At 49.1% G+C, this 25,575-nt stretch overlaps 2 protein-coding genes, 1 long non-coding RNA gene and 1 other non-coding gene across 8 annotated transcripts; 2 read left to right on the forward strand and 2 right to left on the reverse strand.

Moving 5' to 3' along the window:
* Positions 1-2,842: 2,842 nt before the first annotated feature.
* Abcf1 (ATP binding cassette subfamily F member 1) lies at positions 2,843-15,718 on the reverse strand. Of its 2 annotated transcripts, XM_032889098.1 has the most exons (24): positions 15,570-15,718; positions 11,192-11,238; positions 10,307-10,393; positions 10,049-10,178; positions 9,893-9,930; positions 9,702-9,815; positions 9,466-9,537; positions 9,260-9,367; positions 7,849-7,947; positions 7,567-7,689; positions 7,252-7,352; positions 7,091-7,176; positions 6,867-7,006; positions 6,633-6,781; positions 6,089-6,172; positions 5,844-5,968; positions 5,431-5,715; positions 5,233-5,307; positions 5,071-5,141; positions 4,257-4,289; positions 4,000-4,168; positions 3,799-3,863; positions 3,636-3,708; positions 2,843-3,545 (listed from the first exon to the last, which is right to left on the reverse strand). In XM_032889098.1, the coding sequence occupies exons 1-24, from the start codon at positions 15,640-15,642 to the stop codon at positions 3,379-3,381; spliced, it is 2,514 nt and encodes an 837-aa protein (XP_032744989.1). In that variant the 5' UTR covers positions 15,643-15,718; the 3' UTR covers positions 2,843-3,378. The 2 variants fall into 2 exon arrangements, with proteins under 2 accessions (XP_032744989.1, XP_032744990.1); XM_032889099.1 differs by lacking the exon at positions 11,192-11,238 and having other exon boundaries at positions 15,570-15,667.
* Positions 15,719-15,838: 120 nt separating this feature from the next.
* On the forward strand, positions 15,839-18,316 carry LOC116887483. Its single transcript, XR_004386220.1, has 2 exons — positions 15,839-15,944; positions 18,097-18,316. It is a non-coding gene; the product is annotated as an uncharacterized LOC116887483 (long non-coding RNA).
* On the reverse strand, positions 18,260-25,384 carry Prr3 (proline rich 3). 4 transcript variants are annotated; one of them, XM_032889102.1, is made up of 5 exons: positions 25,180-25,384; positions 24,761-24,838; positions 24,430-24,492; positions 20,175-20,465; positions 18,260-19,509 (listed from the first exon to the last, which is right to left on the reverse strand). In XM_032889102.1, exons 3-5 carry the CDS (start codon positions 24,461-24,463, stop codon positions 19,403-19,405), a joined length of 432 nt encoding a protein of 143 aa, XP_032744993.1. In that variant the 5' UTR covers positions 24,464-24,492; positions 24,761-24,838; positions 25,180-25,384; the 3' UTR covers positions 18,260-19,402. The 4 variants fall into 4 exon arrangements, with proteins under 4 accessions (XP_032744993.1, XP_032744995.1, XP_032744992.1 ...); XM_032889104.1 differs by lacking the exon at positions 24,761-24,838 and having other exon boundaries at positions 20,175-20,294; XM_032889101.1 differs by lacking the exon at positions 24,761-24,838.
* LOC116887787 lies at positions 22,834-22,966 on the forward strand. Its single transcript, XR_004386283.1, has one exon. It is a non-coding gene; the product is annotated as a small nucleolar RNA SNORA9 (small nucleolar RNA).
* Positions 25,385-25,575: the final 191 nt, after the last annotated feature.

Below are 25,575 nucleotides of genomic sequence, written 5' to 3' on the forward strand. Positions count from 1 at the left end.
ATTTAATTTCTTCTTGTTGTTTCTTCCTTGCATACGACTATTCGACAACCAACCAACAACCCATACTTATACGCCCTCTGGAAAGTTCCCAGAATTCCAAATGTCATACAATCGCAGAAACTACCTGCAGTTGGCAAAATCATGCCCTCGCCTGTTAAGGGCACGAGGCAAATCACAGTCAGCTGCTGCAAAGCAGCCCCATAGCCCCACACCTGAGAGATTCAAACGAAAACATTCTACTTTCATTTTTTTTTTTTTTTGGTTATTTTTTTCGGAGCTGGGGACCGAACCCAGGGCCTTGTGCTTCCTAGGCAAGTGCTCTACCACTGAGCTAAATCCCCAACCCCTCTTTCATTTTTTTTAGTGTTCTGCCTGCAGGCCAGAAGAGGGAACCAGATCTCATATATATAGATGGTTGGGAGCCACCATGTGGTGGCTGGGAATTGAACCCAGGACCTCCGGAGGAGCAGACTTTGAGCCATCTCTCCAGCCCTATTTTGTGTGTGTGTGTGTGTATGTGTGTGTGTGTGTGTGTTTTAAAGATTTATTTATTATATATAAGTACATTGTAGCTGTCTTCAAACACACCAGAAGAGGGCATCAGATCTCATTACACATGATTGTGAGCCAACATGTGATTGCTGGGATTTGAACTCAGGACCTTTGGAAGAGCAGTCAGTGCTCTTAATTATCTCATTGAGCTATCTCTCCAGCACCCCCTATTTGTGTTTTTTAAAGAAACCAAGAACTCCAAAACAACAAACAAACAAAACAACAAAAAGAGAAACAAACAAAAAACAAAAAACAAAAAAAACTGTCACTACACAGTAGAACAGTGACCGAGACAAAGTATTTTTATTTATGTGTATCTGCGTGGAGTTATAGGTGTGAATGCTGGTACCTACCCTTGAACCCCCTAAAGCTGGAGCTACAGGCAGGTGCTGAGCTGCACAGCACAGATGCTGAGAAAGCAGATCCTCTGGAAGAGCAGCAAGGACTCTTAACCACTGTGCTATCCCTTTAGGTCATAAAGTTTTGATTTTTAAGAATGTGTACCCTAAGAGATGTTTGATCCCCTGGAACTGGAGTTAGAGCTGTGAGCTGTGTGGGAGCTGGGACAGAACCTGGATCACCTGGAGCCACTTCTGAGGCCCGCCTTCAAGTGGTGCAATGGGCTGGCTGGAGCTAATTACTGAGGCTAGCCTGGACTACAGGATGACTACTTTACGAAAAACAAGGTTCCCATGATGCTCACTGTAAGAAAGTTAGTTCTTAGCTGCAGGTGTTTAAAATTGTATAGCTGTGCATCCTAATGCAGTGGGGCAGGGCTGCTGCACCAGGCAGATCTGTGAGTTGAAGGCCAGCCTGGTTTACACAGGGAGTCCCAGGGTAGCCAGACTCACTTAGTAAGACTGTCTCAAATCAACATTAAATAAAATTCAGCTCATAAATCAAAGGTTATGACTATTTTCTTAAGGGACAAGTTCCCGTCTGTGTTCAGTTGAACATGTTAGTAGTGACTCTACAAATATAGTATGTTCATGGGAGAAACAGACTGGTGGAAACCTCAAGTGTTTAGTGAGTTCCAAGCCAGCTGGGCTTTGCTAGACTGTCCAACTAGACACACACACATACACTCTTCATGTCTAAGGTTTTTTTTTTTAAGACAGGGTTTCTCTGAGCAGCCTTAGCTGTTTTGGAACTCAATGTGTAGGCCAGGTTGGTTTTGAACTCAGAGATCGGCCTGGCTCTGCCTTTGGAGTGCTGGGCCCGAGCCACCAGGCCTCGCAGGCATGCTTTTGGTATTCACCAACTAACACTCCATAAATTTCTGCGTTGTCTCATTTAGAGGGTGCATGTCGCACACACATTGGTGCACAGCCACCCGGTCAGTGCTCCATGGTGACCAGCTGTCAAATCCCTTCAGAAAGGGGGGCATGTTCAAGAGCCTGCTCACTGTACTCTCCTGATACGAATCTGTGCTTCATTGTCTACGTTACTTAGTTTGGATGGAAAATAATTTCCCCGAACTGGATCCATATTCACCTTTGAAATGACATGCCATTCTTTCCCCTCAACAAGTCACACATAAGCGGTTTCTGTCCATCTGTCTGTCTGTCCCATCTTGCCCTTGTCTCCTTTGGTTCTATTACCTCAGTTCTGTAACAGAGCACTGGGCCCACCATGCTGTCCCCCTCAGGACTCCCTGTTGTAACTAGGGATGTTAGGTGATGTCTCCTGTCCCATCTTCATGCTTTTCCTCTGTAAGGGTGATTTCCACCCATATCTAAGTGAGTGGATGAGCGAGTCCGCCAGCTGTGCACTGATCAGCTCTTCAGCTCTAAGTGTTTCTCTCCATATCAGGTCTGGAGAAGGGCTCTATTTTCTTTTCTTTTTTTTCTTTTTTTTTTTTTTTGGAGCTGGGGATCGAACCCAGGGCCTTGTGCTTGCTAGGCAAGCGCTCTACCACTGAGCTAAATCCCCAACCCCTAGGGCTCTATTTTCTTTTTTTTTTTTTTTTTTTTCTTTTTCGGAGCTGGGGACCAAACCCAGGGCCTTGCACTTGCTAGGCAAGCGCTCTACCACTGAGCTAAATCCCCAACCCTGCTCTGTCTATTTTCAAAGGTCTCTTTTTAACTCACTAGAGTCACTTAAGTCCTCCCCTGTACTTCCTGGAGTGCTGGAGTAACGTGTGACTATTCCAGCATGCTCTGCCGGTCTTACGAGTCAAAGGGTTCACTCACAGGGCTGGTCTGGTCTCTTTCACAACCATGAGGTAAGGAGGACAAGCACTGGCTGAAGAGGAGGGACACGAAAGTCAAAGAAGCACCACACAGGAACATGTATCAGCACCCACTCCTTTATTCCTCCCTTGTAAAGGAGACTTCAGTTCAGGAGCTTCCTTTCCTGCCCTCAAGTCCCCATGAGACAAGGGATCACAGGCACCAGATTTTGGGTGAGACAGTACAGGTCTCAGACACTTGCCTCCAGCCCTGAGGTTCTGGCTGTTTATGTCAGCGAGTCAGTAGTACCCTTCCAAAAGGAGGGACCAGGGTCAGTTCTGAGTGGCAAAAGTCTCGAGACAAGAGGCCACCTTAATTAGGTCTGAGGGGAACCCACCACAGCAAAGGTCACCTGTCTGAATAGAGACTAAGCCAGTGTGGGCAAGCCAGCTCAGTTACCTCAAGGGAACACAGTCCTTCAGTGAGAAGGACACAGTTCACATGGAAGGATGCTCTCACACACATCAAGGCTACACGCCACCTTCTTGGCCCATGTGGCTGCAGCTGGCAGCAGACACAGCAGGCTTCCTGGTGGATAAAGAGATGGCCTAGATTCCAGCCATAGGAGCTTGTCACAGCAGGCTTCCAGAAGAGCTCAATCCCGAGGTCGGTTGACCATGACTTCACCCAGGGCCTCCAACACCTCTCGCTTGTAGTCATCAAAGTCACCATCAATTTGACTGACACTCTGCTCCTCCACGACCCACAACTGGCAGTTGGTTTCTGTGATGAGGCGTGCGTCATGGCTGACAACGATCACAGCTTTGGAGGAGGAAGAAAGAACAGATGAGGAAAGGGTCGGGAGTGGAGGAGGAGCCAGCACACTCTGGCTGCCCCTGTCTGCGCACTCACCTCCCTTGTACTCGTTGATGGCCTCTCCCAGGGCATCGATGGACTCTATGTCCAAGTTATTGGTTGGTTCATCCTGTGGAGAAGGAAGAGGTCCATGGCAGAGCACCGCAGCAGCTGCATTTACAGCTCTAACCCTCAAACCCTTCTATGGCTGCCTACTCACCAAGATGAGGACATCAGGCTCCCGACAGGCCAGCTCCGCAAACACGACTCGGGCTTTCTGCCCGCCTGCCACAAAAGGAACAACACTGAGACGCCTGCCCCTGCCTGCACAAGGGCAACCCTATGGCTGCACTTGGGACACAGGCTCCCCATCTGCGCTGCACCCCTCCAGCTTCCAGAGAGAGCCCCAGAATGGCAGTACCCGAGAGTTTGCAGATCTGGATGGTGTGGGCGTGGCTCTCCAGGCCGAAGCGGCCCAAGCACTTCCGGGCATCCTGATAGGGCAGGTTGAAGCCCCGCTGCAGGTACTCGGTGGGCGTCTCCTCCATGTGCAGCTGCTCTGCATACTGCTGGTTAAAGAAGCCGATTTTCTGCCCGAAAACACAGGGAGGCGGTCAGTCAAGAGTCTCCTGCCTGCTTCCTGCCTGACTTCCACGCCAGTTCCCAAGGCCAGCTTACCAGCCGATGGTTCTTCCTCATTTCCCCGTTGGTCTGCAAGGAAAAACAAGGGTGAGAGCAGGATGGGGGGGGAGGCGCCAAAGTTCAGTTTCTCTTTTCTTTTTTGGACAAAGTCTCACTCTGCAGCTCAGGCTGGCTTTGAATTCACAGCAATCCTCCTGTCTCAGCCTCCCCTGTGCAGTTTATTGAGTGGGCGCTACTAGGTCTAATCTCAAAGTTTTCAAAGAGAACCAAATACCAGGGTTTCTCAGAGACAAACAAACATCAGAGCTGGGTTGGGCATACATAAGTGAAAGAAAGGGAAAAATAGGAACTCGGGGACTGGGGGGCTCTGAAGGGGGGTAGAGGACCCTGAAGAGGGAGGGGACTGGAAGAGGAGGGAGGACAACAAGTTTCCCTTACAGTTACTGCAAATGAAGCTGGGTGGGTGGCACAGTCCTGAAATCTCGTTATTTAAGAAGCTAAGAGGGTTGGGGATTTAGCTCAGTGGCAGAGCGCTTGCCTAGCAAGCACAAGGCCCTGGGTTTGGTCCTCAGCTCCAAAAAAAAAAAAAAAAGAAGCTAAGAAAGGGAAGAGGACAGCAAACCTGAGGCCTCTGGGTAACTCAGCAGGGCCCTGAGGACACAGCGTGAATTATAAACCAAAGCACAAGTCTACACCGGGTGTGCGGCACAGAGCTTCCACCCTCCGCTGCTGGCAAACAGCGTGGACGCCTGAGAAAGCCCCGCGGTCTGTCTCTGCGTGTGCCCTCCGGCTTACACACTTCTCATCAGTCTACAAGGACACACTGTCCCTGGCACCATGCTGGACTCACCGGTGTCAGCTTGCCAGTCAGCAACAGGAGTAGTGTGCTCTTCCCCACACCATTGGGACCCACAATGCAAACTGGAAGGAGACCGGACCAGTGTCAGAGGAACAGCTTAAATCCTGAGACTCATGCTCCACATCCCAAGTCACCCAGGGCCAACCAACTCACTTCGGGAGTCCATGTCGATGCCGAAATCCAGGTTCTTAAAGAGTGGCTTCTGCCCCTCATAGCCAAACGTCACACCTGAGAAAAACAAGCCATTTATAATTTTCCTAGTCACCCTAAATGTGTGGCCTCCCAGGAAAGGGCTGCAGCCTTGGCAGAGTGGAGGGTACGTAGTATTCAGGGCTCTAAGCGGCCACTCACCATGCAGCCCCAGGACAGGTGGGCTGAGAGGTGGGGGGTCTGGGAAGGTGAAGCGCACAGTGTACTCCCTGGGGCGCTTCAGAAGCTCAGGGGGATCCTGAGACTCCTCATCCTGGTTTTTCCGTCGGCATTTCTGCTGCTTTCGAGTCAGGACTTCCTTTGTTTGCTTTTCCGCTTGCTTGGTGGACTTGCCCCCAGCCTTCAGCTCCTTCAGCTTCTTCTCCTGTTTCTCGTACTGCTTCAGCAGCTCCTTCTGCTTCTGCTGGTACATCTTCTTGAAGGTCACTGGGGTGGAACAACCAGGGACAGAGGTGTTGGGGAGAGAGAGAAGCCATTCATGGAGGTGTTAGAGAGCTCATCACCATGTCCAGGGCCGGCTACTCAGGCTCCACCACTGGGAGAAGCGTGCTTACTGTAATTGCCCCTGTAGTAATGGAGCCGCTGGGTGTCCAGGTGGATGATATCGGTGCAGACATCATCCAGAAAGCCCTGGTCGTGGGAGACGATCAGCAGTGTCTTCCTCCAGCCCTGAAGGTAGCTGCAGTTGAGAGAGGGTGTGTGTGAGTGACATGGGGAGGCTGGAGAAGAGGAGTCTAGGAAGTAGGTAACACATGGAACAGGGGAAGAGTGGGATGGAGACCATGGGCAGCAAACGCACTTATTGAGCCAGATGACGGCATTGAGGTCCAGGTGATTGGTGGGCTCGTCCAGCATCAGCAGTGTTGGTTCCATGAACAGTGCCCTAGGGAGGAGAGGAATGTGAGGTCAGGAAAGGGAGACACCTATTCACCATGCCCAGGGCTTCTGGGTGACAGAGCTCGGTGAGATTTGAACTCAGTGAGTTTACTAGATAGGGTCAAGATGGAGAATGGCCCAAGTCCTCACAGTGCACTCAGCAAAGGAGGTTTAAAGTTGGCCTCAAGGGGCTGGAGATGGCTCAGCGGTTAAAAGCACTGACTGCTCTTCCAGAGGTCCTGAGCTTAAATCCCAGCAACCACATGGTGGCTCACAACCATCTGTGACAGGGTCTGATACCCACTTCTGGTGTCTGAAGACAGTTACAGTGTACTTATATAAATAAATAAATCTAAAAAAAAAAAAAAAAAAAGGCGGACCTGAAACCTGCTTACTACATAGGACTTGGAAGAGCGGGAAGAAAGGGACTGGAAGACAGAAGCTGGGAGACTGGAGGCAAGGCCCACCTGGCCAGGGAGACACGCATTCGCCAACCCCCAGAGAACTTCTGTGTGGGCCGATTCTGCATCTCAGGGTCAAAGCCCAAGCCAGCCAGGATCCGCCGTGCCTTGGCCTCTGCAGCTGCTGCCCCAGTAGCTCGCAGTTCCTCATATACCTGGGAGGAGGGAGAAGAGGACACATGTCCAAGGGCCCACAGGCCCGCAAGGCCTACCTTGTGTCCCCTGCGCCATCTCCTCTACCTTTTCTAGTTTCTCAGCGGCAGTATCATCCCCCTGCTCCAGCTGTCCCTGAAGCCGTTTCTCCTCCTCTAGCAACCTCAGTCGCTTTGTGTCTGCACGAAGAACAGCTTGCACGGCTGGTGTTTCATCAGCCACCACCTCTGCAGGAGGGGGAAGCAGATGTCAGTCCTGCCAGTGGCTGCTCCATTCTCCTCCCCACTTGCCCAATCAGTTCCCAGCCTCACCCTGCTCGCACAGCAGCACATCAATGTTAGGGGGGATACTCAGGGCACGGTTGGCAATGTGCTTCAGAAGTGTGGTCTTGCCCTTGCTGGAAAACAAGAACCATGAGAACACAGCTGCCCAGAGCCATCCTGCTTCCTTCCCCTCAGTACCATCTTCTTACCCGTTGGGCCCCACCAGCCCATAGCGGCGGCCAGCCACGATGTACAGGTCAGCATTGACAAACAGCTCCTTGCCGTGGGCCGAGATGCTGAACTTTTCCAACTGCAGCCAACAGAATGGATGAACACAGGACAAACACACGAAAAAACCCCACATGCACATGAGAAGTTTTCCCTTTCCCCCTGTGCCCTGCAGCACAGGTCCTGCTGTGTCTACTGTGGCTTTGCTCGGTCTGGCAGAACCTTTTCTTTACTCATTCATCCCTCACAGGCCTTCTGCTGAAGTGCTAAGTGGGGCAAGGGCCCTCAGACCTCACCTTAATGTCAGATGCATTTTCTAACATTGCCTGGCGGGAAGACACCTCTGCCTGGGACACAGAGAAGTCATTTTCTGCAGCATTAGCTGCCTTTAATGATTCCACCTGGCGTTCATAATCCATCTGAGGAGGGAAAGGACATTCAATGTCACAACATAGTAGCTTCATATTGTCATGGCTGAAGGATGTAAGTCTTTCAACTACTCCACTTCAAGCAGCCCTGAAAGCTCTTCTCATAGCCTGGTCTTACAAACCACAGAGCCCACAAGAACCATGGCTCACCTGTTTCTTCAGCTTTTTCTTTTCCTTTTTGCTAAGGTGGGCATAGGGATCATTCGCCTTCACCTCCCCCTCCTTCTCTTCTTTCTCTTCCTCTGAACCCTGTGAGAACAAGTGGCAATGACCAAACAAAAGCAGCAGCAAGAACAGGGCTAAGGACTTCTTTTTTTTTTTTTTTTTTTTAAAGATTTATTTATTGTATATGAGTACACTGTAGCTGTCTTCAGACACACCAGTAGAGGGCATCAGATCCCACTATAGATGGTTGTGAGCCACCATGTGGTTGCTGGGATTTGAACTCAGGACCTCAGGAAGAGCAGTCAGTGCTCTTAACCGCTGAGCCATCTCTCCAGCCCGGCTAAGGACTTCTTAAGCCTACAGAGTGGCTTCCAAGTCAGGCAGGAATACACAGAAGCTCTTGTCCCCGACCCTCCACCCCGTGTTTCTTTTGTAGACCAGGCTGGTCTCAAACTAACAAAGATCCACCTGCCTCTGATGTCCAAGTGCTGGAATGAGAAATCTTGTCTTGAAAAACCAAACCAAAACCAAAACCAAACAGAACAACAATAACAACAACTACAATGACGACGACGACGACGACAGATTCCTGCTGTGCATCCATTGGGGCAGGGAGCTGTCTTCTCCACCCAATCTGGAGATGGCTTATCCCAAGCCTCCATCTCGTGTGCATGTAGCCCTTAATCAACCTCTGCCATCAGGAACCACTGGGGTGAAACACGCAGTAGCTAACGAAAGGAAAAGCTTATAACATCCAAGACGGTGGGTGTAACTGAGGGGAAGCATATGAGTTTCTGTCACTAATGTGCAAAAATCCAAACCAAACCAAACCAAGCCACGCCAAGCAAACCAAACTAAAAAGATGGTGTAGTGTGCAGCAGCCTGAGTTAGTCGGCAAGACCTAAGACTAGAAATGCTTTAAGTGTTGAGCAACAGGGAGAGACTTGAGACTAGAAACACGGTAAGACTGTTCTAGACCGCAGTGCCAGTGAACTGGCACAGCCAGCACCGACACCATCAACCCCAGGTCCTGCCTCTTCCATCTGGCTTGGTGCCTCTTCCATCTGGCATGGTGCCTCTTCCATCTGGCTTGGTGCCTCTTCCATCTGGCATGGCTTCCAGTGAGTGGACCGAACGGGACCGAACGGGGACTTCCTGTGGCTCCTGAGATAAACTGTCCCAGTGCTGCAGAGGCGTAAGACACCAGGCAGACACTGGAAGCTAAAACTACAGTAGTACGTTTCTTGAGGCAGGGTCTTAGTCCTGGATCTATCTCAGTAGGTAGATCAGGCTGGCTTCAGGCTCAGACAGCCCTTCATTTGTCCTCACTATGCTGGGTGTGCGATTCTTGCTCTGGTCAGCAGCGAGCCCCCACCCCACCCCGGCAGTGACAAACCTGCTCAGTTCCCTTTTTGTCTTTGTCCTTCCCTGGCCTGGGAGGCTCCTTTTCTTTAGTCATGTCCTCATCATCTTCCCCTTCACTGTCTGTAGCAGACGGTTTATTCTGAGACAACAAGAAGACAGGCCGGATGAAGGGCTGGCTCCCAGAGGAGCTGTGAGCACAGCCTGCAGCCCCCTGCCACCTGCAGTGCCCCCTCTCACCTTGGCTTTCCCTTTAGATTTCTCCTCCTTTCCCTTTTTATTTCTGAGCCCAGGAGGCTCCTCAGCTACGGCCTGTAGGACACACAGACAGGGGTTTAAATTTGAAGAGCACCAAGTGGCAGAAGACTTCAGAGATGAGTTCTCCGGCACAAGCAGGACAGATTTAGGAGAGGTGGTTTGTGAGTGGGAAACTGGTATCCCCACAAGGAGGGGCGACCAGCAGAGCCGCCACTCACCTTGTTGATGCGATTCTTCTCTGGCTTGGCAGGCTTGAGAACAGGCTTTTCTTCCTCCTCCTCCTTCTCCTCCTCACTTTCATCCTGAATCAGGGCTTCAAAAACATTTCCGCCCTACAGGAAAAGGTCGCACAAGTCAGTGGGGGGCTCTGGTTGCCTTTGGGGTCTGTGCTTCTCTTCTGATAGCTCACCTTGGCCTTCTTCCGTCCTCGGGGCACGGGGACAGGTACTGAAATGACAGGGGAGGGGGAGTGGTCAAGAAGACACCTGGCTCCTCCACTGGCCAGCTCGGTCTCACTCCCCACCGACCATGGAGTGCAGCTGCCCTTGCCCCTCAGTTCACTTACCCTCATCTTCCTCATCACTGGCTGGCACAGACAGCTGCTTAAGGCGCTCCATGAGCACTCTCTCATCACCATCATCATCATCATCCTTCTTCCGACGACCTTTCCTGGTGTCTCGCTTTTTCTTCTGTTGCTGAAACGATAGCATGAGAGAAGCTGAGGGCGGCTGAGAGGGGGTGTGAGGGGCTGAGAAGGGCTATGGGTTGCTGAGAGGAGCTGTGAGGTCCATGATTCCTGGAACTTGAGGCCCATCAGGGATACCTGCTGCTGCTGCTGCTGCTCCTTCTCCTTCTGCAGTTTCTCCTCTTCCCCGGCTTGCTTGTCTTCCACTGCCAGTTCCTCAAAGAACTACAAAGGGGTAAGACGCAAGTGAGGGGCTCAGAGGCTTCAGCCATCTTTGCCCTATTTCCTCTCTTAAAACATCAGGTCATTTTATTTGTTTTTTGTTTTTTTTTTGTTTGTTTGTTTTTAAATTTTCCATGCCTGGTTCCTGCTCATAGGAAAAGCTCCCATGAACTACTGGCTTTTACGTTCATATACAGGATGACATAAGAATGTCTGCCCCTCCACACTTATGAGCCCACGAATACTTCTCAACCTCCAGAACTGTATGAAAGCAGTCTTTGCTCTTTTCAATTTTTCCCCCTTGAGAAAGGGTCTCCGTGTAGCTCTGGCTGACCTAGAACTCAGATATGCCTGTCCTGCCTCCCGAGTGAATGCTGAGATTAAAGGTACACACCACAACTTGGCTCTTGGAATTTTTAAAAAGACATTTATTTATTTATTTATATATGTGAATACACTGTCATTGACTTCAGACACACCAGAAGAGGGTGAGGGCATCGGGTCCCATTACAGATGGTTGTGAGCCACCATGTGGGTGCTGGGAATTGAACTCAGGATCTCAGGAAGAGCAGTCAGTGCTCTTAACGGCTGAGCCATCTCTCCAGCTTTGCTCTTTAAATTTCTAACTTTGTTAATTCTTTGATACCCAGTGCCACAGTATAAGCCCATGTGCCCCCTGACCCCGAGTGACAGACTCACACCCCCTTCTAGCAAGGTCTCCCCCTTCCCGTCTCCCATGTCCATTCACACTGCCTGGGAACACCCAGGGTCATTGTTCTTCCTGAACCCTCAATTTCTCACCGTCTTTTTGGTCTTCTTGTCCTTTTTGCCTTTCTTCACTACTTTGTCTGGAAGGTTAAACAGACATCATAACATTAGCTTCGTACAAATGCCCAGCAGCCTGCGCTTCCTGCACAGCTTAGCTGGCTCTTCCAGGAAAGCTATTTTGAATCACCATGAACTGGTCTTTCAGAATCACTGTTTCTTCTTCCCTCTGTTCACCTACACACCCACTACCTTTTTTTTTTGGTATCTCAGACTGTGTAGCCTGGGCTGTCCTGGAACTAGCTCGATAGACCTGGACAGCCTAGAACTCAGAGATCTGCCTGCCCCCGCCTCCACCTCCATTTCCGCCTCCCAGTGCAGACATGTACCATCACCACCTGGCTCCAAACACCTATTTATGTAAAACACTTTTTAGATGTACTTATTTTACAAGAGTGAGAGTACTTTGTCTGTATGTGTGTATGTGTACTGTGCCTGCCATCTTGTCTAAATGGAGTGACAGGTAAGCCACCTCTCTGGCCCCTAGAGATGCCTATTTATTAATCAGCCACTAGGTGTCAGAAAGTGCTTGCAGTGGGGATGCAAACAGCTAATGACTGCGGTTTCCTTCGCTGCTTGTAGGAAGACAGATCTTTTCAGAGAAAGAGCCCAAACTTCTCCAAAGGGAAGAAAAGGCATTTTGGTGGGGAAGGAAGAAGCTGGTCTCAAGCCTAGTGCCATGCAGTCCCTGTAGGTGGCATCTGGTAAAGCCTAAGAAGCGGTAGGAACAGGGGGCGCTAGTGTTCTCTACAGACCAGCTGTGAGAGAGAACATTCACCTGGAACCACTGTGGTACAGCTGGGACACTGTGGGCCAATGGGATATGGTCAGGTTGTAGGGAAAGGTTTTTAGTCAGTTAAGGGACAGTTAAGTCTGCTGGTATGAACTCTTAAAACCTTCAAGTCGTGCATCCATTTAGAGTGGAGCAAGGGTAAGGACATCAGAGGAAAGTCTAATGAGCGGGCGTTAAAGTGTCCCTATGCTGATGGCAAAGGGAGGGGCAACAGCAGAACCCAAGGGTGGAGAGGAAGGGGGTTCTAGAGAGACAGTGTTTCGCTATAGGAATTGAACTAGGATCCTCTTGGGAGTATTCTTAGACCAGAATTGTGTTCCTTGTGTTCTATAGTCTCTTACTAAATATCTATTTTGGAAAAAACCAAAACCAAACCAAACCAAAAAAAACAAAAAAACAAAAACCAAAAAAACAAAAACCAAAAAACAAACAAACAAAACAAAACAAAACACCGCCAAAAAACCAAAACCGGACCCCCGGAGATAATGAAAAACAATCTTAATATTATAGTCTTTTTTTTTTTTTTTTGGAGCTGAGGACCGAACCCAGGGCCTTGCGCTTGCTAGGCAAGCGCTCTACCACTGAGCTAAATCCCCAACCCCAACATTATAGTCTTATAGACTAACACAATCCTTACCCATTTTTCCTGCTTCATGCCCCAACCTAGGCTGTGGACTCTACTCCTCCAAGGGCCTTGAGCAGCTCCCAGACATATAAACCTCTGCTGCCGTCAGCCTCGTCTGTCCTTACCCAGAAAACCTTTCAACCTGACCCTGGTACTCACTAGGTAACTAGGTTAAAAAGCTTTTCACAACAGTCAGTCCTAAAGCTGACAGGAGGGAGGGCCCACAAAGGGACACAGGCAGTGTTTTCACCTCAAACTCCTGTGTACCATTCTACACAATCCTTATGAAAATTATTAGCACGACCAGCACATACTTGTCATTTGTGTGTGGTCTCACATGCCAGCCAGTCACAACTGAACCACACCCCCAGTCCTTTATCTTCTCCTTTCCTTTTGAGGCAGTCTCCCTAAGTTGCCTAGGCTGGCCTTGAACTTGTTAATCCCTCCTGCTTTAGCCTCCCATACTTGGAATTACAGGTCTGGCTCAATTTCGGGGCAGGTTTTCTCTGTGCAGCTCACTGCGTAGATCAGGCTGGCTTTGAATTCAGAGATTTAAAGGCCTGAGCTGTCCGTCATGGCTGACCTCATACCTCCATTCCTTAAATTCCTTCTGTCAAATGCACTGATCCACATGACCCTGAGGCTGTCAGTTGGGCGTCAGTTGCATGACAGTGTCATTACGGGGTCAGCAGGACCAGAGCTACTGTGTTGCTCTCTGCTCCTCTTCCAATCTCCTTTAGCACTTTCCTGAAGCTGTCCTAAACGTCAGAGAAACGCTTACCACTCTGGGGCCGTATTTGTAATCTAAATAACACAGAGGCTGAGGGAGAACTGAGTTTGAGCCCTGCCTGGGCAGCTTAATAAAACCTTGTCTCAAAATAAACAGTCAATGTCGAGTATGTGGGCCAATTCAAGGCCATTCTACACTTCAGAGCTGGGCATTATGGCTCAAGTCTGTAATACCAACACTTCAAGGCTTAGGCTGGTTCGAGGCCATCCCTAGCTGTACTTGAGTTCAAAGCCAGCCTAGGGTACATTAGACCTTGTATTAAAACAAAACAGAAAGCCTCCAAACTGTGCTCACAAGGTATACATGAAGCAAAAGTGTGTGTGTGTTATGTTTAGACTTGCACCCATCCCTCAGGCCGCTTACTACATACATGCAAAACCTAACCACTCAGGAGGTCCAGCAATCTGGTCTGGATATCACTAACTCAGTCTGCACTCCCTAGAACTTATCTTCAACTACACTCACAAATCTTTAGGACAGGTCTCTTCTCTCACCAGTGAAAGTTAACAATGTGTCCTTGTCAAACCTCCAACTCAGCCTTCAAGACACACTGGGGCTGGAAAGGTGGCTCAGAAGGTAAAGGCATTTGTTGCTCAAGCCCCAGGACTCAAGTTCAATCCCCAGAGCCACATAAAGTTGGAAAGAGAACTGACTACAGGATTGTCTACTGTCCACACTTGCTCCAAGGCATGCTCCTCTCTCAGGAAAACGCCGACACAGGGGCTGGAGAGATGGCTCAGCACTTTAGAGCACCTGCTGTTCTCTCAAAGGGCCCAGGCTTGATTCCGAGCACTCACGTGGTGGTCTGCAACCAGCTGTAACTCCGGCTTCAGGGGAAGATGCCCTCCTCTGACAAGGCATGCCAACAGTGCTTTCCACCTTACTGTCCAATACTAACGCTCTCTTTTTTCTATATTTTCAGGGTTGAGTAGTTAAGAGCATTGGCTGCTCTTTCGGAGGATCTGGGTTCCACTCCTAGCTAACAATCCTCTATAACTGCAGTTCCAGGATACCCAACGCCCTTTTCTGGCTTCCAAAAGCACTGCATGGATGCAATACAAAGGCAAAGCACCAATACACATACAATAAAAATACTAAAAAAAAAATTTTTTTTTATTCCAGCTAGGTATGTCGGTGCACATCTCTAACACCAACATTTAAACTGGCAGAGGCAGATGGATCCCTTTGAGTTCGAGGCCAGCCTGACCTACATAGTGAGTCCCAGACTAGTCAGGCTACATAGTGAGAATCCACCACAAAAAAAACCCAAAACAAACAAATCAGTCTCTAGTTCTGGCCCGGGCATTTGATTGTCAGCGATGCTTCAGTTTTTACTTCCTTACTATTTCATTACACAAGTCACTGCCAGAGCCTGGTAAATGGTGTTCCTAAATCTATCCTGGCACACACCTTTAATCCCAGAACTTTGGAGGCAGAGGCAGGCAGATTTCTGTGCCTTAGAGAGTAGCACCGTCTACTGAGTAGTTCCAAGACAGCTACGTCTATGTAGCGTGATCTTGTATTCTTCTTGTCTTCTACGCAGGGTTTCTCTGTGTAGCCCTGGCTGTCAGGCAACTCGACACCTTGTAGACCGGGCAGACTACAAGAGATCCGCCTTCCTCTGCTTCCAAGTGCTGGGATCAAAGGCGTGTGCTCCCAAGGCTCGGCTGAGAGACAGTCTTTAAAAAGGATGCTCGAGTAAAATAAACCAAACTATCTCCCCACTGACGTGACCTTAAGAGTTCTTGTCCTTTTATTCCATGCCCACAGCACATCGCACGAGTACTAAAGTAAACCCTGACCGCTAGCCCTTAACATAAAGCCAGCACCTGCTGCAATCCAGTGGGACCGAGTCTCTCTTTAGGGCCCACGAAAGAGCGGTTCTCTCCCGGAGGCAAGCGCAGTTAGGAGCTCCCCACACGATTTGAGGCATGTTCGCTCACCCCGGTAGGAAAGAAGTTAACAATTCTAACTCCTGTCCTGCCGTCCCTCCCTCTGTGCCATATGCTCTTCCCGTCTCCGGTCCGCCTCCCGGGGCTCTAGGACGGCCCGGGGCACGCGGCCTCTGCCCCGGCGCACATGCGCAGGACCCACGCTCCATGGAGTCCGCCGCCGGCCCGGCCGCTCCAGCCTCCTCCCCACTCACCCGCGGGGCTCGTGCCTTCGCCGTCCCCGATCCACTCGGGCTCGGGCGGCTGCTGCTTGGGACCCTTCGGCATCGCGGCGGCAGTTACGAGTCCTCCGAAGGCGCCGGGTGCTGTTTCCGCTTCCGGCGGCTTGGGGCCGCCAATGGGCGGGCTCTCCATATACACCCCCCCTCCACCCCGCCCCGTCCCGCCCCGCGGAGGATCTGGTGCGCAGACGCCTGGGGCTAGGGGGCGTGGCAGTACTGCTGTCTTGGGGGTGTGGCTGGAGACGTCACCTCCTTGCCCCGAGCGGGTAGAGCGTTATGACGGTCCCCACGACAGAGCAGCTGATGCTGCGACGCGGTGACACTCAAGGAATGACATGTAATTTCCAGGTAGGCAGAAGTAGTTGAGACATCTTTTATCTGATTGTGTCACTCTACCTGGTGTCTGGAACTCGCTGTGTGGCCTAGGTTGGCCTCCAGCTGAGAGATGCGTTTGCCTTTGGCTCTAGAGTGCTGAGTTTAAAGGCGTGTGTCAGCCACACTGTTCTGAATCCTTTTTGTTATCGTTGAACCAGGGTCTCACTGTGTAGTCCTTGGCTGGCCTGAAACTCTCAATGTAGACTGGGCTGGCCTGGAACTCCTAGAATTCAGCCGCCTCTGCCTCTGCCTCTGGGAGAGCTGGGATTACAGGTCTGCACTATGATGCCTGACTGCAGCTTTATTTAGAACAGTACAGTACACATCTTCAATCATTCTCCACTACTTTCTAATCTTCTTCTAATACTACATACTGTAAACTGTACTTAAAGACACCACAGCCTGTCGATTTAGGAAAAAGTAATCTTACTGGCCCTTGGTTGACATGTCACTTAATACCCAGGTGTACAGATAGATATAACCAAGGAACTCCACCCCAACAACCAGATGCTATTGTGCAGTAGAATCTGGAGTTTTTTGGGTGTGTGATAGTTTTGCTGTTAATTGACCCACTGTAATTGCACATAAAACAGTAAGCAGTGAGCAGTTGATAAGTTTTTACAAACATCTCCCCCATTTTTTTTTCTGGAGGAGGAGGCATTTTTTCTGGAGGGTTTCTCTGAGTAGCCCTGGCTGTCCTGGAAACCATTCTGTAGACCAGGCTGGCCATGAATTCAGAGATCTACCTGCCTCTGCCTCTCAAGAAGCATATGCCTTTTAAACCTCGATCAAGACATGGCTGGCAAAAAAAAAAAAAAAAAAAAAAGACATGGCTGGCTTTTAACTCTAATGAATGACAGGCATAGGAGTTTGGAAGAGGCATTTTCACCAGGAGGTCACACCCTCAGTCATGCTTTTCTTTTCCTTATGTAGTCCCATCTTGCCTCAAGTCCTCTAAGTGGCCAGAGGTGACACTGAGTTTCCTATTTTCTTGTCTCCCTCCTGAGTTTTGAGATTACACACCATGTTAATATGCATGTTTTATTTATATGGCCCAAGAGTGGAACCTAAGGCAGCTTCACACATACTAGGCAAATATCCTAAGCACATTCCTACCTCCCATGATGCTTCTGTCCCAATTCACTTTCCAGGATCAACAGATCACAAGCCATGTCCTAGCACATCTGACATAGGTGGTCACTTTCCCTCCATTTCTCCACATACTTTTTTTTCCTAGTACACCGCTCCTCCTCCCTCTTTCGCTGGCGCCTCTGTCCCTTGGGGTCCTGATGTTGATGTACCTCCAAGCTCAATCTTTGAGTCTTTAAAATAAAATGAATTTTACACGTTTGCTTGCTTATATGCAATGGTATGTGACTGGTGCCCCAAGTGGACAGAAGAGGGCTCCAAATCCCCAAGAACTGGAGTTACAAGCTGCTCTAAGTGGCTATGGGTCCTGGGTACAAAACTTAGGTTCTCTTCCAGAGCAAATGACTTTTTAACAGTAGAGCCCTCTGGCCCCAAATGCTTTCATTTTGACTGTTTCTAAACATTCGCTTTTCTCCAACTTCAATACTCAAGCCTATGCTACTGTTGAAGCTTATCTGGGTCGTTTTAGAAAATCTCCGTTTCTGGGGCTGGAGACATGGCTCAGTGTGTAAGAAGAGCACAAGTCACTCTTACAGAGAACGCAGGTTCAATTCCCAGCACCCACACAGTGGCTCACAACAACCCGTATCCCTAATCCCAGGGATTCTGTATTCTGACCTCCATGGGGAGCAGGCACACATTCTACACATACAAACAGGGAGGCAAAATATTCACAAACATAAAGTAGTAAATAAATCTAAAAAAGTATTTTAGAAATCTCCATTTCTAAGTCTGTCCCCCATGGTCAACCTTTTGACAGTGAGACAAAATCATTACAAAGATATCACCTACAGCGTTCATGTGAATTACACGTTTTGATTTACAAGGGAAAAATATCACTTAAGTGGTAAGTGAGCCACTCTTCAGATTCTGTGTTCAGACAGAAAACAAAAATACAAAAAACCTCAGCTCCAGGCACTGTTGCCGGGCACTGCCAAGACTCCTCCCCTCACTGCTCCTCCTGTGCATCCTTCAGACCTCAGCTCTGTGTCACTGATCTGCTCTCCCCACAGCAACACTTTCCCGAGTGTAACTTTTGCTTCTGATGAACTAAGGGAATGAATGGACTCCCTAGCAGCCTCAGAGAAGGCTTCCCTGCACCTGCAGAGAAGACTGGAACAGAGAAATGAGAGAAGACACCGGTTTCCACTGTGTTTATTACTAATATAAAAAAAATTAAAAAGAAAACAAAATCATTCTTAGTTCTAGCGCGCTCTCTCCTCTTGCACACATACCTCCTGACCCACTTCCTTAGGGCCTGTTCAAAACCCAACATGTTCACTGCTGTTTTCACAGAAAACACCCAGTGTGAGGGAAGTAAGAGGGTCAGAGAGGTGACAGACAGTACTGTTCAGGTTCCATCCAGAGACAGGCGGAGATTCACAAAGTCAAATCAAAGGGCCGGTGGCCTCACAATGACAGCCTAACTAAAACGGGTCAGGCAGGAGCTGTGTGGGGAGGCCCGTCGGAAGCTTTCCAAGACATCACTGGCCTGTGTCAGACCCAGAATACCAGAGGGCACAGAACAGGAGGGCACGATGGGGAGGCAGTCTGAAGATGTCTCACATCCTCCCGTGTTGGGAGGTAGGTGAACTCTAGAGGGCACCAAGAGCCTCACTTGATTTGGCAGAAAAACTTACTCTAGTGTTGGGAAGTCACAAAAAACGCCACAGACACTGAGGAAGGCTACAAGGGGCGTACAGTTTCACAAAGCACAGTGACCACAGGCCTTAGCGGTGGGGCTCATGCTACGGACAGAAACTAGGACGTCCAAAAGCAGGTGGAGGCTGTTTAGGGAGCAAGTCTGTACCAGTCACTCAAACTCAACCTCAAGCCGGAAAACCTAGTGCACTTCCTGGCAGCTGCAAACACTGGGGTTTTACGTGAAAGGACTTAAAACAAGCAGCTAGAGGATAAGAGACTGCTCCAGGGTTCTTGGGAACTGAGGGCAATACTGAGGGAGAGGTGGACAAATGCACAAGAAACAGCACCAAAGGTTTCCTGTGGAGCAGTCATTTGGCAGAGGGGAAGATCCAGGAGGCAGTGGAAGGTAGCAAGATGGGGTCCTGAAGGTCTCTACAGCCTGGATCAGAGGACAGTGTATACTGTGCACCAGTGACAGTCACAGCTCTGGACCCCAAATGGGAGAGATGATGAAAGGGGTGGACGTGCCACTGCCTGAAGGTGACAGAAGAGCCTTCAAGTAGCTATAATGGAGCCACAGAGAATGCATGGCCACTAGGTGAGAGGGCTCCTTCCAGCCTGGGTGGGAAGGCACAGTCTTACAGAGGAGGTCCGTTGACGCCTGGATGGTAGAAGGCACAATGGTCTTCATATCGACAGTGGCCCTTCTTAGAAAAGTGTCGGCAGACAGGGCGGTCAGATTTGTCTGTGAATAAGGGAAAACAGCAGCTTAAAACCTTTCGAGAGCTGGGTGAGGAGGCTCACACCATGGCCCCAGCCTTCAGAGGCCGAGACAGAAGACACAAGTTTGAGGTCAACTTGTCCACCAACCCCTAATAAAACACAACTCTTCCAACATGCCCTAAAAATCCTAAGAAAGAAAATGTATAGAATGCAGAGAGAAAGCCAAGGTTTCTACCATATACTGTTTATAAGTATTTTGGCTTTTTCTTTTTTTTTTTTTTTTCTTTTTTTCGTAGCTGGGGACCGAACCCAGGGCCTTGCGCATGCTAGGCAAGCACTCTACCACTGAGCTAAATCCCCAACCCCTGGCTTTTTCTTTCTACTTTTGGTGCTAGGGATAGAACACAGGGCCTCAGGCATGATGCACACCTTGTTCAATCACTGAGCAAGACTCCCAGATCACCAAGTATTTTGGAAAGACAGTCTTTCTGAGGGAAGAAAAGTGTTCAGGGCTATTGGTACCTCTTGAGGCAGCTAAGGAGCTGGTAGTTCAGCGCTAGAGGACTCCTCAATACAGGTAAGGCCCTGCATTAATTCTCAGTGCTGCTCAGTGAGAGCCTAAAGGAGAAGATTCCCAGGCCTGCTGGTATACAGGCCACGGCACAAACATAACAAAGTGGGCCTTACCTTCCATCATCTGGGGGCTGTCCTTAGGTTGGTAGGTGTTCTTGACAAGAGACCAGCTTTTGAGCCTTCTTGGATTTCTTGGCTCTTGGTAAAAGATTTCCCTAGAAGGACCCCCATGGCCTGGCCCAGGAAAAGGAGGTTCAGTATTGACACCCCACCAACCACGACCATATGGGCTAGACCGAGGACCAAGGCCTCCCCGAATGTGGCCTCTACCCCGGGGAGGAGGTGGGAGACTCAGCAGTGGTGGAATCATTGGTCCCCTTGATCCTGGAGGACCCCTGTGGAAAACTACAGAGAGAAAGACAGGGAGGTGATTGCTGGGCAGAAGCCCCTCAGTCCTGACAAAAGCCCCTCCCCTGCTCACTACATACAGCAAAGCTCTCTGACACACCGCTTTTAAGTACACAAACCAACTACTACCTCTTCCCCTGGGTTTCTATTGCCCATACACAGAGATACGCTTTCTTGGCGCTTTTTAGCCCCTGGTGTGGGGAACTGAACCTAGGACCTTGTATATACTAGGCAACTGACTACTCTTTATTACTGAGCTAAATCTCCAGCCTCAGAAAAGCCATCCTTCTATATGGCCTTTCCTCTCCTGGAAGGTTGCCACCATCCTGACTTCTAACATGACAGGTTGTGGATCTTCCTGGCTCTAACTCTGGGCTCTTCTGATAATCATGAGAGTCAACTTGTCTGGGCCAGTAGTAGATGATTTTTTTTTTTTTTTTTGGTTCTTTTTTTTCGGAGCTGGGGACCGAACCCAGGGCCTTGCGCTTCCTAGGCAAGCGCTCTACCACTGAGCTAAGTCCCCAGCCCCAGTAGATGATTTTTTAAATTTAAAAGTATAGCATCCGGGCTGGAGAGATGGCTCAGCGGTTAAGAGCACCCGACTACTCTTCCAGAGGTCCTGAGTTCAATTCCCAGCAACCACATGGTGGCTCACAACCATCTGTAAAGAGATCTGATGCCCTCTTCTGGTGTATCTGAAGACAGCTACAATGTACTTATATATAATAAATGAATAAACCTTAAAAAAAAAAAAAAAAATATAGCATCCTATTACACGGACTTATGTGCTCTACTGAGGATGGACATGTGGGTATTAAGTGTGTGGCCACAATAAACAATGCTACGAACATTTCTATGTGTAGTATAAGTTTCTGTTCAGACTACATGTGGCAGAGGAATTGCTCAGTAAGAACAGTGTAATCAATTTTAATCTTAACTTTTAATTTAATTTTAATCTTAGTGGTGTATCAACTTATACAGCCCCCTCAGAGGTGGCGGGCGCTACAGCTTCCAAGCATTCCAAGGGTCAGCCTTTCTCATTCGGTTCATTTGTTGTGTGTGAGAAACAAGAATATGTATGCTCACATATCACATGCGTGTGGTGTCCTTGCAGACCAAAAAAGGGTGTTGGAACTAGCCCTGTCTGCTGCCTACTTCCACTAGACCGTGGGCCGCTGAAAATGAACCTCGGGTCCTCTCTAACAGCAATCCACTTATATTTAGCCTGAAGAAATAGATTTCTAAAACTTTAGATCTCATGTGTGGGTGTTGGGGATGTGTGCACAGGTATCGTGCTGCATGTGTGACAGAGAGACAAGTTGTTGAGTTTGGATCCTGTACTACTTGGGGCCAAGGATTAAAGTCAGGTTGTCAGGCTTGGGGGCAGGCACTTTTACCTGTAGAGCCATCTTGTCAGCCTGACTCACCTCAACTATTAAGTGTAAGATTCAATACTGTAAGTAACTGTTGGGAAACAGAATCCCAGAGCCCTGTACTGTAAACCAGAGACCAAACAGAAACCTCTAACCACCCCTTTCTTTACATCTCTAACAGCCCTGGTAACTCACACCCTGATTGTTCTGTGAGTCTGACTCCAGACAGCTCATGTGTTTACCCTCATGTGCCCATTTTCTTAATACAGTGTGCTCAGGCCCACCCATGATGCGGCACTAATGCCATTTTCTTCCTTTTAAGACAAAACAATATTCCACTGAGTGCATATATTTTGTTAGATTGATGGCACCCTGGGCTACATAACAAATCCAAAAAGACAAGCCTGGTGTTGCCTAATCCAAGAAGTTGGAAAGCAGAGGCAGGCAGATTCTCTCTGCATGCCAGTCTGGTCTGGTCTGTATCGTGAGTTCCCAACAGCCAAGGCTACACGAGGCCCTGTTGCTAATAAATAAGTAAATTAACCAAAACCCAACAAAGTCGAACAAAAACTCAAATCTCGGGGTTGGGGATTTAGCTCAGTGGTAGAGCGCTTGCCTAGGAAGCGCAAGGCCCTGGGTTCAGTCCCCAGCTCCGGAAAAAAAGAAAAAAAAAAAAACAAAACAAAAAACCGCAAATCTCCAAAGACTATGCTTTCACTTCTTGTAACTATAAACCCAGAAGTGGAGCTGAACTTATTTGCTTTCTTAAATAGGTCTCTATGTAGCCTCATGATACCATAATTCTCCTGCCTCACTCTCCAAAATTGTGGACATAGGCTACTGTGCTTGGTCTTAATTTTCTTTTAGTATAGAATAGAGTTTATTCAGGACATGGGGAGGGGAGTCAAGAGAGGAGTAGAGGCAGAGAGAGAGGAGAGAGGCGAGAGGAGAGGGAGATATTTGATGTAATTCGCTTATAAATACTGCCTTTATAGCAAGCCTCCAGCGTGCTTGGGTCTGCAGTGACCCTGCGCATTCCTACAATGCTTGCCAGAACAGTTTTGAAGTGGTTTGAGGCCTTGCTCTGCTCTTTCCAGAGCAAGGTTATAGAAATTTCAGACAATATTACAGAAAAAAAAATGTAGGTCCTGTTCCTTGTTCCTTTTTTTTTTATTTTTTTATTTTGCCCTTTATGGAAAAATCAGTTCTACCACTGGAGGAAACCTGTTCCTTCTACTCTTTTTTTTTTTTTTTTTTAAATAAAATCTTGTTTAATTTAAAAAAAAAAAATACTGCCTTTACAACTAATATACATGTGTGTATCCACAGAGGCCAGAGGCTGACAGGGTCTCACTGGACCTGGAACGTTCTTAGTCAGCCATACTTACTAGCCAGCAAGCCCTAGAGTCTGTCTACCTCTGCCTTATCATGGTGTTGGGCCCAGCTGTTTTTTACATGCTTTTGAAGTAAATAATCAACTGGACCACCTCCCCAGTACCACACCCCCCTCCCAGTTTTACTTGTAGAGACGGTGTCTTACATAGACAGGCCAGGCTAACACTGAACTCTTTTTTTTTTTTTTTTTGGTTCTTTTTTTCCGGAGCTGGGGACCGAACCCAGGGCCTTGCGCTTCCTAGGCAAGCGCTCTACCACTGAGCTAAATCCCCAACCCCTCTAACACTGAACTCTTACCTTTCCTGCTGCCCCTATGGCTAGGCTGTGCCATGTTGTCTAAGGCTGTGAGACACGTTACTTTTTGTAAGAATGTTTACAGTCTGCTTAGAACCCATGTTTGTCTGGTATGACTACCATGACAAAATCAGTATTTCTAATGAAGTTCCTACTTCTACACAAAGGATGTCCAGTTGAGACAACATTGCTTACTCAGAACCACTTCTTTGATTTCACCTTTACACAGAATTCCATGTTCATGTGTCTAGAGGCCTCTGATTCCTCTCAGACAGGGTCTCATGTAGCCCAGGCTAGCTGGTCTCAAATTTGCTATGTAGGTGAGGCTGGCCAGGAACTCCTGATCTTCCACCACTCTCAAGTATTAAAAACTTTATGTTGATATTCTGTGAAGACCACCATGTCATAGCTACTGCAGCTTTTTACCAAATCTTGCTATGCCCTCTTGTTTTGGTCTTGGTAGTATTCCATTTAGAGCCTCTAAAACAGAGATCGTTTATTTTATTTTATTTTTCAGAGTTGAGGACCGAACCCAGGGCCTTAGCAAGCGTCCTACCACTGAGCTAATCCCCAACCCTGATCGTTTATTTCTAAACACACAAACTAGAGATAGACCTAGGAGTTAATCTGGAAGAAAGTAACATTTTGACAACACTGTTTCCAAACGGTTAACATATGATTCCTCACTTAGGTACACAATCCCTGGATTTTTCTTTTTTTCTTTCCTTTTTCTTTTTTTTCGGAGCTGGGGACCGAACCCAGGGCCTTGCGCTTCCTAGGCAAGCGCTCTACCACTGAGCTAAATCCCCAACCCCAATCCCTGGATTTTTAAGTCTTAGATTTTCCTCCGTCCCTTCTCCAGGGCTTAAAACACGAATCACGGCCCAATTTCTCCTCACCTGACTTGGGATCACCAGGTTTTCCGTTAGCCATGGGGGGAGGGCCCAGAAGGCTGGGTGGTCCTAAGAGCAGACATGAAAACACAGTCGTCAGAACGGTGCAAAGGACTGATCGCCTCGTTCTTACTTGGTCTTTAACACTCAGTTTTTACCCAGTAAAGTCATAAATCCATTCAGCAGTGCCGCAAGCTCTCACCCCGTCCATCTGCCCTTCCCTCTGCAGAGTTGTTTGAGATTCCATCAGAGGGTAACAGAGGGTCTCTAACAGCTCTTTCCTCACAGTGCTGCATCCACAACATGCCCAGTGATTCCACATACCCCAATCCCTCACCTTAACTGTTGGCCCATCATAGTTTTTTTCTCCTCTCCTTCCCTCGGGGGAGTAGTTCACAGAAGGCTGCACTTTGACCTAACCAGTGGAAGTGTGGTCACAAATTGTCTTCCCGGTCATCACAATCTATAATATCGCTGCCGCCCCTCTCCCCCGCCATTCTGCGGTTGCGCAAGCCAGAGGTTTAGCCGCCACCTCCCCTGCCTTCTCCAGAAAGGATTAGGAGCCAGACTGAGGTTGAGGGTTCAAGCAAGCGAAGTCCTCAATCCAGGTTCTACCAGGAGGCCTCCCCTCCCACCACGCCCCACTCCACCTCCACGCGTGCGCCCTTCCTCCTTCCGTTGGAGCCTCCTCCCCCGCACTTCATTCTCGCCTAGCCCCTGGCCCGCTGACAGGCGTGTGCACGCCCTGCCCCTCACCCATGGGGCGCTCGTCCTCCTCGTCTCCAGGCTCGTCCCGCTCGGACAGTGCGAGATGCTGCGGCGGCTGCGGCTGGTTCTGCTTCTTTCGTTTCGGCATAGCGGCTGCGGCAATGGCTGCAGCAGGATTTGAGGGCAGTGAGGAGGGGGCACACTAGCTTTCCTTCCGCTTCCGGGTGGGCGGTGGGCCGGGTGACCGAGGCTCCCGCCATGCCACTTCCGGGAGGTCGGGGATGTGCTTCGGCGATTCGCTCCTGCAAGGTGCCTCGCTCACCCTGCCGCGCGTAGGGAAAGCTCAGCTCCCCTTGTGCAATTCCTCCCCACGTGGAAAAGCACCACCGCACTGCAGTGAGACACCGGACAGGCTTCGGACCTCTGGCGGGCACGCGTGAGGCC

Source organism: Rattus rattus, chromosome 18 (assembly GCF_011064425.1).
Source record: "Rattus rattus isolate New Zealand chromosome 18, Rrattus_CSIRO_v1, whole genome shotgun sequence".
NCBI classification, from domain to species: domain Eukaryota; kingdom Metazoa; phylum Chordata; class Mammalia; order Rodentia; family Muridae; genus Rattus; species Rattus rattus.